This window comes from Sus scrofa, chromosome 4 (genome assembly GCF_000003025.6).
Source record: "Sus scrofa isolate TJ Tabasco breed Duroc chromosome 4, Sscrofa11.1, whole genome shotgun sequence".
In the NCBI taxonomy this organism is placed as follows: Eukaryota; Metazoa; Chordata; class Mammalia; order Artiodactyla; family Suidae; genus Sus; species Sus scrofa.
In genome coordinates, this window is record NC_010446.5 from 130,332,897 (window position 1) to 130,345,857 (window position 12,961).

The 12,961-nt window shown below is 43.5% G+C and overlaps 1 protein-coding gene across 7 annotated transcripts in view; it reads left to right on the forward strand.

Moving 5' to 3' along the window:
* ZNHIT6 (zinc finger HIT-type containing 6) overlaps positions 1–12,961 on the forward strand; it is a 111,461-nt gene that overhangs the window by 34,788 nt on the left and 63,712 nt on the right. For 6 of the 7 annotated variants that reach the window (XR_002343009.1, XR_002343010.1, XM_021088551.1 and 3 more), the window contains exon 9: positions 6,204–6,326. Coding sequence is in view for 5 of the 7 variants with exons in the window: in XM_021088551.1 (XP_020944210.1) it covers positions 6,204–6,326 (123 nt within the window). In the remaining 2 variants the exon portion in view is untranslated. 7 annotated transcript variants of the gene reach the window in all.

Genomic DNA, 12,961 nt, shown 5'->3' on the forward strand with positions numbered 1-12,961 from the left:
TAGTGTGTGTTGACAGGACAGGCGCAGCAGTAGGTCCACAGTGATGTGATGGGTCCAGCTCCCAGCAGACTCTAAGCCTCATCTCAGAAGTGTACTGCTTCAGTTTACCTCGCAACTTGATGTTACTCTACGAAATTGATCCTTTCTTGTTGTTCGTAATAATTTGTATCCAACTTTATATACTCTTCAGAAGGAATAATGGCCTAATTCGTTGAATCTCTAGGTGATTCAGATACTTCATTTTAGCCAAAGTGCTTCAGCCTCCTCTCCAACCAGACCTCTCCGTGAATCCCTCACAGGTCACCAGTGCATTTCCAGTCCCTGGAACAGCGTCTGGCACGTGATAGACCTCAGTACATGTGTACCGAGTGAGAAATAAACACAAGCAAGCAGTTGAGTGAAGAACTTGAAAGGTCGGCTTCATAATTCCGACTCTGCATCTCCTTGAGTAAAATACTTCTCAGGGCTACAGTGCCTTCACAGGGGAGACAAAAAAGAATGTAGTGACGTTCTTGCTAACTCTAAAATAATCTAATTCTATGCTATAGTCAGTTCATGAACCATTTAACCTTTAAGCAAAAGTTTTTTGAGAAGCTGGTCAGACTTCCCAATAAAGATAGAAGACGTAAGAGTCTGTACTCAGCAGACTTGTATTTTTAGCACCCGAGGAAGCATGTGTTCTGTTGACAAGAGTAAAGCTACTTAAAATTCTTATATTAATTAGGAGAAAATCCATAGAGGAGGAGCGGTTTTAAGAACCAAAGCAGGAAGGAGCTGGGGTTGGCAAAGGAAGTACCTAGATGTTACAGGCACCATGCAGCCCGAAGGAACGTGTGGAGGTTTCGATTTCTGTCATGTCATCTGTCCCCAGTGAAATGTGACCGTTGTTTATTTGACTGACATTCCCAATAAACTATGGGGTTTATTTCTCTGAACTTCCCTTACTTAGCAGGTTATCTGTACATTGTACTGAATAAATATTTGAGGAATTACTTGATGAATGGAAGCTAGGCACTGTTCCCACTACATGTTCACATGCATTAATTTAATGAAGATGTAATAATCTCTACGAGATAGAATCGTAGACTCTTAAGAAATTAACTTACTTAAAGAAACCAGGTTACAGTTACAAAGCCAGCATTTGGACTCTCGGTCAAATGAGTTTGGCGAGCTACACCTAGTACACTGTTAACGTTAAATCTTTGCAAGCCAGCTGATAGGTAGATAACCTCTCCATCATCACACTGGTGAGGGGACTGAGTTACCTGAGGAGCCACAGCTCGAAAGGACCAGTGGGAAGACTGGCACCCGGGCTTGTGAATTGAGAAGGAACTGAGCTTGTGGGTGAGGGTGAGGAGAGGCGAGCACATGGCCTCTACGACGAGAGCTTTGTGAGGCCCTCTTCAAAGCATGTTTTAGAATGTGCACTGGGTGGCTTTAGTGCCCTGCCTCCTGTAGCTTCTGGGCCATCCACAGACTGGCATCCTCAACCAGCCTGGTTCTGAGCCATCGAGATTCCTCTGCATTAACTCAGTAGTGGCTGGTGCCCAACTCAGGCCCCCTGGAGGTCTCGTTTACATGTTTATGCAAATTACATAGATGGTCCAAAACAAAGGGCAGCAAACCGCTAACTCAATGACCGTATTTTTTTAATATGAAAACTAAGGGAAATTAGATAAACATTTTAACTTGACAAAATTTGCTTCTGAGGTGATATGGACAATATGAGTTACAAAAATTGCCATGTGGGAGTACTTGGAGAAATTTTAAATAATACCTAAAACTTTTAAACAGAAGAGTTAGCTGTCTGACCCCTATACGTAGTTTGGTTTTGTGTTCTAGTTGGAGTTTATACTATCCTTTCTTCTCCTAGTCTGGATCTTCATTAAAATGTACTTTTTTCCTTTTCATTCGGATTTTAAAAGCTGTTTGGTTCATTTAATCCCTTCTCTTTCTGTTCTATTGAAATAAGTTTAGAACTTGAAATTTCTTATTTTAAAGGAATTTGGTAAGTGTGAATCTAAAACATTTAGTTTATAATCGATTCAGGCACCTTCCTGAATTTAGTTAATACAAACCATACTTTAAACACATCTGGCTGCAGATGACGAACTGATTCAGGTTAATTTTTTAACAGCAAGAGACTCAGCTGTGCACCGTTGGAGTCAGTTGCCCTTTTAACCTAGAAACCTAAATTAAGAAACAAACGCACAACTCTTAAAATACAGGCTAATGGCTGCTTTTGTCAGATAAATATCAAAACTTGTAGGATTTTAGAGAGGAAGGGATCTTGGGGATCCCTCATCCGATGACCTTATTTTATAGGGGAAGACTTTGTGGCTTAGGGGTTGCTATTAGATTGTTAAATTTGGAAAACATTCAAATTGAGTTTCAGTACTCTTTAGGGGGTGGGAGGGGAGATGACCTAAGGGTTGTCAGTGATCAGATGTGAGATAGGATGGTTTGGGACTCTCTTTTTCAAATTCTCTGTCCCTTTTTGAATCACGAGAAGGTAAAAATAAATCCTGATTTGCTAATAAAGTGCAGAGAAAGAAGTTCAAGACCTTGGCCAGCTTCTTTGAAAGGTGCTAACAGAGCCAGGATTAAAAAAGCATTGCCTTCAGTCTCGCCGGTCGTCCCTGGACTCCCTGTGAGCCTGCTGTGCTCTGCCCTTGCAGGGCCCCGAGCAGCTGCCTTTAGCAGGGTCAGCCTGAGGGTGAACAAGGCCAGCAGCAAGAGGAGCTGTCTGAGAGGGTCCCTAAGGGCAAAGAAAGACAAGTTGTTGGTGTCGTAATTCTTTAAAACCCAAGTCATTGTCTTAGAGAGCAGAGGCCTTTTGCCAATGGGAACATCAGAGTTGGTGAAATTTCAGAAAAGATGAAGCTGTCTTTAGGATTTAGTGACTTAATGGCTTCCAAAGGAGCTAACACCTAAATATTTGGGGCACTGCCAAGCCAGACTCTACCACTTGCCTCAAGATAGTAGAAAAAGAAGCACTCAAGGTAGTGGTAGCCCTTGGAAGTAAATGTGATATGAAATAATCCTTTGAAGGTGATACAGAAAGTCTGCATCTCTTAGCCCCAAGCTAAGAGATGCAGACTACTGCCTTTGGAATGGATGAGCAATGAGATCCTGCTGTGTAGCCCTGGGAACTTTGTCTACTCGCTTATGATGGAGCCTGATAATGTTAGAAAAAAGAATGTGTACATGTATGTGTAACTGGATCACCATGCTGTACAGTAGAAAATTGGCAGAACACTGTAAGCCAGCTATAATGGAAAAAAATAAAAATCACTATTTAGAAAAAAGTGATACAGAAAGTTGTAAGGCTACATTTCAAACGCAGAATGCATAAAAAGGCAAATATGGGTTTCAGTGCTTCTATAACAAGTTCCATTCTTTGTTACTAAGCAGCGACCTTGTCCTGAACGAACATTTCTGTCAGAATGTCCTGTTATTTTAGGTAAATGCAAACGTAAAACTGTGTTCACAGCTTAATAAATGAGCTGACAGGTCCTGTGTTTTCTCATGTAGTGCTCGTGATCACTCTTGGAAGCAGTGCTGTTATTATCTCCATTTTAAGCATGGAAACTAGGGATGAGAGGGGTTCACTTGCACAGAATCACAGACCAGTAAGTGATGGAGCCAGGACTTGAACTCAGAGTGTTAGATTCCAAACCCAAGCAACCGGAAGTTACTGCTTCATTTAATTAAATCCCACGTCTACAAGATGTCACCTCACATGGGTTCGATAGCCTTTCTTTGTAGATCGAACAGGTTACATAATTTACTTAATTACTGGCAAATATTAATGGTAGACTAAGATTAACCACCAGTAGTAGCAAAAGCAGCGAAGCTCAGAATTTCAAAGATTATCTAGTGAAATCTGACCTCTTTTAAGTGACAGACTGGAAATCCAGAGCCTGGAAGCTTATTGACACTCAATAGCAATATTGCCGTGAGTAGAAGTTTGCAACGTCTTAGGGTGAACACTAACTAAAATCCGGTGGTTCTAATTAAAACCACAAGACATACCAGATTCTTACTGCATTTGAATAAAATATTTTTAAAATAATCCATTATAAATTCTTATGTAAATATTCATATCCTAAGTGCTTTGTACAGACCCTGCATGGCACATAAAATAGGGACTAGTGTTTTTTGTTTTTTTTTTTCCAAATTAAACAAGTGTAATTAATTATAGTTTTAAGATTAAAAAACATATACTTTATTACATGGCAATTTTTAAGACTCTCTAAATGTTCCTTTGCTGGGATTATGTTTTATATCAGTAATAATATTAGGTTCTGGTTACCATGTGGCTTTCAAAGAATTTTTTTTTAATTGTCTTAGCTTTGGAAATCTAGAGAAGCTTAACAAAAATTTAATATTTTGAAAAGAAGAATACCTAAAACATTAAGTATACAGTGAAAATTATTTCCCCGAAAATGGAATAAGTCAAAAACATTCCTTTATTTTGGAAATGTCTCTTAATAAAAGCCTTATGATTCAGTTAAAATGCACAGAAAATAAGTTACTACAAGTGTTTGCAGGATGCTCTTTGAAAAGTTCCTGTTTGAAAATGCATGTCTTGCCGTCTAAGAAAAATTTAGTTATATCCATTTTATATTTTACTTTATAAGCTGACTTTATACTTTGATATCTAGTTCAGCCTCTCTTTTTTTGGTATAATTACTGGTAACGTTTTTAAAAACACTGCTTGAACGTTATTTCAAAGGGAAGCAATATGTAAAAGATGTGAAGCATTTAATCCTTGAAGGCTGGAACCACTTGTAAAGTATCATAAGCACATCTGCCTTGCATCACACAGGGAAGGACTAGTGTTCCCTGGTTACGGGCGCAGGGTGGGGCTGGTTTAAGAAAATGGAGTATTTTGCATTTGAGCTTCTCTTCAATATAAAAAATACGCTGTGATTCTACAATGAAGATTTTAATTCCAGGGGTGGGGTGTGGGGGCAGGTGAAAGTAAGTCAAGCTTTGGTTTTACATTTGTTCTCTGACTCACCATCTACCTACGCTGTAAACCCTACACCAAGAGTTCTTAGTAAGTGTGCTCGCTTCTCAGCTGCCAGGTAGGCTGCAAATAACGTGTTGCTAATTAGGAAATACCCAAGTGTGAATGACTAACTCCTAAAATGCCAGCAGCTACACACGTGCCCTGATGATAACTTCACTCTTGATCGGACCCCCAGTGTACCTTCTGGAGCAGGAGGAGTAGTTCCGGCTGTCGGGCGGGTGCGCCTTGGGGTGTGTGGGTTTTGAATATGTTGAGAACCGTTGAAGAACTGCACTGCAGGTGGATGGGTTCTCACCTTTCTCCTCTTTGTCCTGACATGATAGTCACCTGCCAGCACATCCCCAGATGCAGCTCCTGGTGAGCTGGCTGAAAACCCACCCCTTGCTTCCTGCTCCTGAAGGCAGGCAAGGGAGAACGTTAGGGGACTGCATCTTTAGTCACCTTTAAAAAAAAATGTTTCTTTAATGACTTGAGAATTTCATACCTTAGGGGATGTTAGCACCTAATTACCTGCGGCACGTTTACCGACCGCGTTGTGATACCAGGACTGATGCACCATACACTTCATAATGTTATGCTTTTACCTCACTCGTAAGCCCAGACGTGGTTTGTTTTTAATTTCAAAATAAAGGAAAGCCATATTTAATTATACGGCTGTATAATTTGGGAAAGTATTTCTAATTTAGAATTAAATGTTTATAAAAAATACTTTGTAGCCAGTTATTTTACTGCCATATATTACGCGAAATTATCATGGAGTAATTGTTTAGTTTTCTTGTAAGACTCAAACTAAATATATTTGAAGAATTTGAATTTTTGGCTAGTCAATGTTTTATCCAAGAAAAATTCATAACACATCAAATATAGATGGTATGTAAAAGTTAGCCTTTCTCCTTTACTTGATATTAAATGAATGACTTGTTCTAGAGCTTTCCTAATGGCAGACTATTTGATATGCTTTGATTTAGCTTTAGGATCTCTGTAATAATTCTCTTTTACCTGACTTCCTTAGCAGTGTTAAACTTACTATATTATAAGGAAATAACTACTGAATTAATCTCATCACCATTTAAAATTGTTTAAATGTAAGGGCTCATGTATTTTATTTACGTGTAATTTTGAATCAAAGTGTTTTTTTGTCTTTGTTTTGCCTTTTTACTCTAAGATACTATGAACTGGATCCTGACAAAAGTCTGCTTGACAATCTGCGGAGCAAAGTGGTCATTGAATACCCGACGTTGCACGTGGTGTTGAAGGGGCACAGTGTCGACCTGAGGGCCTCACCAGGGTGAGTACGAACCTGTCCCTGCAGCGCTTAGAGTGACTCCAGGGGGCCAGAGCAGCTGCATGCCCGCCTTTACATAGTGCCCAGGTGTTTTCACCCTAACTGAGTTGACTCTGCAAGTGTGGATAATCTTGTGAAAAGCCAAAGGAAGGAGCTGTTGCTTTTGTCCTGTTGGAGAGCGTGCAAGCTGGTGTCTGCTTAAAATGCATGAAGCAGTTTGAATGTCTGGCTGTCCAAGGATGTGCTCTGCCTTTTTGGGGTTTTGTATGTTTTTGTCTCTCTTTAAGGTAAACAGTCTTTAATGAAGTCTGTCCATGAGCAGGTAAATTTACCCCCAATTAAAGCCTTTAGAGATCCCTGAAATGAGCGGTCGGTCGCAGAGCAGTCTTCGTGCTCTGCCTCACGGGAGGGGAAGTCCAGCGGGAGGAACGTGGCCTTTGACTTTGACCAGGCGGAGAGTGAGCCGGTGCCATTGCCTTGACCCGCATCTCCTTTTCTCTTTTAAACCCACTGCTTTGTGCTTCCTCCGATTTTGTGTCATTGGTTATATTCCTTGGCATTCTGATGATTCCTTAAAAGAAGATACTTGTCCCTCTCTGGTGAGAGTGGAGTTGAGAGGAAGTAGGAAAACCGGAAACGGTGTATGTAAAAGTTTCGCGTATAAAGCGACTTACCCATGTTTGCAGCTACTGATTAAAGTAAACTAATTGTGTTTCGGAGTGCAAATTCTAGAGGATGAATAAAATCCAAAAATCGCCTTTACTGTTTTTTTATAAAAGCATTAAATTTTTAACATTTTTAAAATTAATATTTTTCAGTAACAGGATAGGTCTCTAAGTCTTTAGGTTAATTCTTTATATTTTTTACAGCTTGAGAAAATCCAGTTGTATTTCCTCAAATTAAATGAGAAATTTCAGTTCTAAATGACTAGTTTCACCTTTTTTAAGCTCTGTAAAAGCTGACTTTTTTCCTTAGTATAATTCACAAAGCTGTCTCTCTGAAAGTTGGGTTCCGGGAAAGTTGTTTAGCAATGTGGGTTACCAGCCAGAGCAAACACTGTCTGTGTAAATAAACACGGCACACACAGCTCCTCTTTCACCTTGTGTAGGAATGCCCCTTCAAGTAAGGCTTCCTGTCACGAAGCAAAAAGAAAAGGCTACTTTTGTAAGTGTACTTGGAACCTTATGAAGTAAAATTTGCGAAGCTCTTGGTGGGTGGATGCCGTCTGACTGGCTTAGGGCAAAAGCTCAGGCCTTTTCAGTGGAGGACGCCCCTTGGAGCCGCTGCAGCAGACAACCGAGGAGGGTCGCCCGAGCAGGGTTCTCAGCGCCGTGTCCGTGTGGTCGCATCATGAATACACACACTGTAAAAACAGCGCCCTGTCCCCTGCAGATGCGTTTTTCTGGATAAAGCGCTTCCGAGAGCCTGCTGCTTTGTGCAGTCTCAGAGCGTTGGCCTTCTGCAGGGTGGGCCCTTAGTGCAGGAGGAGGGTTATATAAGAACAGGACATTTGCTTTGGAAAGCCTTGAGGTTCTTTCTCTCTCCAGAGTCAAAAAAGTTGGATTTTGATCTTGAGTTCATTGCAAAGGTCTCTCTCATCTAGTTTGGGGGAAATGTGTTTCTGGGCTGGGATTCAGTTGTTTTCACACTTGATGATTGTTACAATTACAGGTTAGCTTAGCTTATTTCAGGACTCTGCCTGTATTGATGGGCAATAGACAAGTTTTGTTTGTTTACTTATTATGGAATGAAAAAGGTTCAGCCATTAAGGTAGACTAGTAGTTTGGGGGTGTGGGGGTGTGGCATGGCCCCCTTGTAGCAGTCCAGCAGGGAGTGCCCAGGACGGTATTGCCTGTCCCGCAGGTCCTTGCTGGCCAAAGCTGGCTAGAGATTTCAGTGACACGATAGGAGAAAGAGGGGCGCTCCATTACAAGAAGATGGCTGGGCAGCTTGAGTGAGCAGCGGAAGGAAGAGGGTCCCCGGACCGCGGAGCCAAAAGCCCAGAGCCCCTCCATTTTAAAATATTTTTCTCTGTTATTCCAATATAACTCAGTTAGAAAATGCCTCCACCTTCTGAGGAGTCCAACCCAAGACTGATTACTCGAATTAGTGAAAATATTAGCAGAGCAGTTCCTTTTGCGTTAGCCTCGTCTTGGGCCAGTAGATCCTCTCATCCGTTCTCCCTCTCTCTCCCTCACTCCTGCTCACCCCTCTTTTTCTTCCTTTCTCCTTCCTTAGGGCGTGTGTGTGTGTGTGTGTGTGTGTGTGTGTGTGTGGTGGGATGGGGCTGGACTCCAGGCAGGCGAGCACACGTGTAACCTTCATAGTGCAGCAGGCTCGGTAATGGTTTCAAGTGAGAAGAAGCCAGAGGAGAAAACAGCTGCTTTGTAACATCAGAGACAGACGTGAAGAACTCTCCTGGAGTTGGTGGAATTCCACCAGGATCAGGATCCGACCTGCATAGACCCTTTTCATTGCCTTCCTCGTAAAAAGGACTCCGAACACCAACTTGGTTGTGGTACAGCCTTAAATCCTGGCGCCTTTGCTTCACCCCGGGACTTGGCAGCGGGACTGTGAAGACGTCCAGGCTTACGGGCCTAGCATCAGCTCTTGTTAGCTGGGTCCTTGGCATTCAGTCCGCCCCTGAGCTTTATTTTCCTTGTCCACACAGTGGAGATAAAGGGCTGTACTCCTCAGCAAAATAATCTGGCTTTTAATCATTCAGCATAACAATTTCCACAGTTTCTTTATGTGTTATTTCCCTTTAGCTTCACCATGCAATGAAGTAAATAGAGCAGTTCCTCTGGTTCCCATTTTGCAAATTGAAAAGAAGATTAAAAGTTGGAGTTGTGTTGATTGAGCACAGTGCTCCACCGGGGGGATAGACACAGGGAAGCAAGGTCCGGAGTCTGTCCTCCAGGGGCCCTCAGTTTGGTCAGGGAAGAGTCCTGGTCTTGCTCCTTTAAAGGAGCCCAGTTCTGCCCGGAGTCCGCATGCCTGTGAGAAGGAGGAGATGGCGATTAGGTAGTCTTCTCTCAGCCCACAGTCACTCGGCATACACTGACCCTCAATTTTAAGTTTAAAAAAATCATGGAAAAATTTACTCCAGCCGCATCTGGCCAGCCTGTGTGATGAGAGCGGTCTGCTCCGTGGTGGTGCGCGTCTCGGCTCCCGACCGCATGGGCAGCCACCATCCTGAGCCTTCCTCAGAGGCCGGAAGGATGCTGCCTCGCGAAACCTAATTGCCACTTTCAGCCGTCATTCCTCTGTGTGTTGTGGCCAGAATCGTATGTCCCGGCTGCCTGGAACATGGCATGGTTTGTCTGTCCCCATGAGCAGTGCTGTTGGTATGCGTCGGAAGGGAGGGGACCAGAGGGAGAAACAGCACAAACGCTTGACTGTGTGTTTACTTAATTTTTTCAGTGAAAAGTGAATCTGCTAAGAGCATTGGCAGTGAGAATTGAGCACTTCTTTTGGAGGAAGAACATGAAAGTTCCAGATAAGTGCAGAAAACCATGTTGGACGATTTTGGGGTATTGTCACTTGGTGGTTGGAATCCTGTGTTTCTCTGAAAAATAATTAAACAATCTAAGAAGAATGTTTTTTAATGTATTTTCTAGCCTCTTGACTTGTGAGGCCTGGGCTTTGCCAAGCTTCATTCTGTAGGCTGCAGACTGTTTTATTTGTTAGTTTCATGCGCATCCAAACCCAGGGGTCACCTGGGTCAGCCACACAGTCGGCATCCGCTTGGTGGAACAGAAAGGCCACGAAGCACCGCTGGCCCCAGGAGGGCTGGTCCCTCAGTTGCCCATTCTTCTCGGCTCCGCCTCTGGCGACAGCTGCATGGGTCTTTCTGTACTTGCGGGCATCCAGTGGGATGCCCGGTGTAAAAGGTGCCGTAAGTACCATGACCTCCTGCCGCTTGCATTCTGTGCAGAAACGCAGTGGCCCCGCACTGCTGTGGAACCGTCGCTGCTCAGGACCTTGGCTTTGCTGTGCACACGGCGAGCTGGGTCTTCCATGAATCCCGCACCCTTCCCCCCGGTTCCCCCCTCCCCCTCCCCGCCCCCATCATTGCCCCACGGGAGTGTTGTGATGAGCAGCCCTCTGCTGGGTTTCAAAACATCCGGCAGTAATGAAAGAAAAAGCCCTGGGAACTGTCACGGTGGTGTTGGAGTGTGGACGTGTGTTTGTGTGTGCGGCTGCCTTGCTTTGCACCCCGGCAGCTCTCTGTACGTGGTGATCTCACACACGAAACCTGACGGTTCCGGGTTTCATTGGCATTACACAGTTATGAAACTGCAATATGACTGTAGAAGAGTGAGAGAAGATTACATCTGTATTGCATCTGTGTACTGAGTGGTTAAGAAAACTGGTCAAATTGGACATTAGTGAAATTCGTTTTTCGTTTACAGTTGGAATAACTTTTAGACCAAAAGGAAACCAGAGGTGTTAATGAAAGAGACTCAGAAAGACTAGGAATATGAAGAGATGATAAGAAGGCAGGCAAAGGAGAAACTGGTAGAACACAGACATGTTACTTGGGGTGGAAATTGGGGAGGGGTGTCCGAGGCGTTGATGCCACGTGACCTTGGTGGAAACGTAATGGTGGGGGTGGGGCTCGTGCACAGAAAGAAAGACATGTGTCTGCGAGAGGACTCTTCTCCTGTAGTAAAAATGTGGTGTAGAGTTACATTTTTCACATGATTACAGGAGAGAAAACTAAATGGGATTTCAAGATCTCACCATGAAATGTCTTCTTGAGGCAGGAGTGAATTGAATCCGGGGTATCATAGAAGTGTTCCTGGGAAAAGTGGGATAAAGTGCACAGATAGCCAGGGTGGAGGGAATTTCCTGACAAGTGAAATCTGTTAGGATGTAGTCTCCCTTCCAAGAAGAGTGTCAAATTCCATCCCACCTCGAATTTAAATTGAAAACTTAACAAAAATTAAAGAATTTATCCTGTACTTTCCCCTCCCAGGAGGAAAAAGAAAGGGGAAAACCCTATGCGATCTGATGCGTCTGCACCACCTCTGTTGTTGGTTTTTTTATTTTTATTTTTATTTTTTTTTTTTGTCTTTAGAGCCACACCTGCAGCATATGGAGGGTCCCAGGCTAGGGGCCTAATTGGAGCTGTAGCCGCCTGCCTACGCCACAGTTCACGGCAACGCCGGATCCGTAACCCACTGAGCAGGGCCAGGGATCGAACCCGCCGCCTCCTGGTTCCTAGTCGGATTCGTTTCTAGGGCGCCCCGACGGGAACTCCCACTCTGTTGTTCAGGATATGCTCCGAGACTCTAAATTAGAGACCATGCTTGGGAAAGACTTGAACTCGCCGAGCCCCCCGTCAGCTCATTTGATTAACGTGCGCATTTATTCCCACAGGATTTACAATAAACATGTGTTTCAGTGAATAACTGTGTCATTTGGTTGAGAAGGTGAATTTGGAATAATTCGCTGAGAACCCTAGAAGTTTGTAGTATTAAAACCCAAGTTCTTTTTTCAGAGGCCTTCACCATTTTGGATTCCCGACAGATTCTGATGAATACACAAACTCCCTGACCCATGTTAAGTTCAACATCCTGCATTTTGTTCATGGACCACATCTTAAAAGCAGAAAAGCTCCACCCGCCTTCTTTATTTTTAAACAATGATTTCAAGGAGAAGGTAGGCCTTTCATAATGGCTAATATGGGATTAATAGCCATAAATTTAGTCAACAAAACTTACACCTGTTCCTACTGTAAATAGGAATTAAAGAGAGGTACTATACTGTTTAAGATTCCTAAGTGTAGTTGGTCCAGTTCGTTTCCCTGGAGCGAGTGATGGGATTCAGGTTTCATGAAGTGTTGTTAAAAACACAACCATAATGCCAACAATTTCCTTTATACGTTTCGTGAAATTTGGTTGGTATTTATACTGTGTTGTACCTAATTTAGTATTAGCAATTGCATTTTAAGTAACAGTACTTGGTCACCTTTTATGTATTCAGAAGTTACTGTGATACAGTGTGTTAAGTTTATTTTCAGGTAGCTGTCTTACACTTATGACTTGTAACCGGGTATCCTTCAGTTGCCGGTGACAGGAGCTCCGCCCAAACTGGTGTCAGCATGCAGCATAGTTTCTCGGCTCTTGTGCAGGATGTCCAGGCAGGACTGGGTCCAGACAACCAGAGAAGCCTCTTTCTGTCCCTCGTTCTTGACCCTGACCTCGTCCCCCGGGCAGAGTTTCTTCCAGGCAGACTTTCTCTTTAGGGTGGGAGGCTGTGCGGGAGGGTGGGAGGTGACTGCTATTGACATGGTCAGCTTACGTCATCATAACCAAAGCATGGCAACAAGTATGTAAGATTTGGGGTAAGAACTTTAATTTTGCCCAGACTGGATCACATCGCATTCCTGAGCTGATGGAGGGCCCCCAGAGGAAGGGGGTGGTGCCAGAAGAAGGTGGGGTGTGGGAGCAGGCAAGGAAGTGACAGGCAGGTGTCCCCGCACTTAGTTGAATTTAAGTAGCAGGAGGCTCCTGGGTTGAAATAGCATCGGGGGTGAGATTCAGGATTAACCTGTGGACCGTCCCTGTCTTCAGGGATTTTAGCTCCTGCTTGATACCGTCGCAGCTTTGACTTGCCGTTTGGGCTTTTCT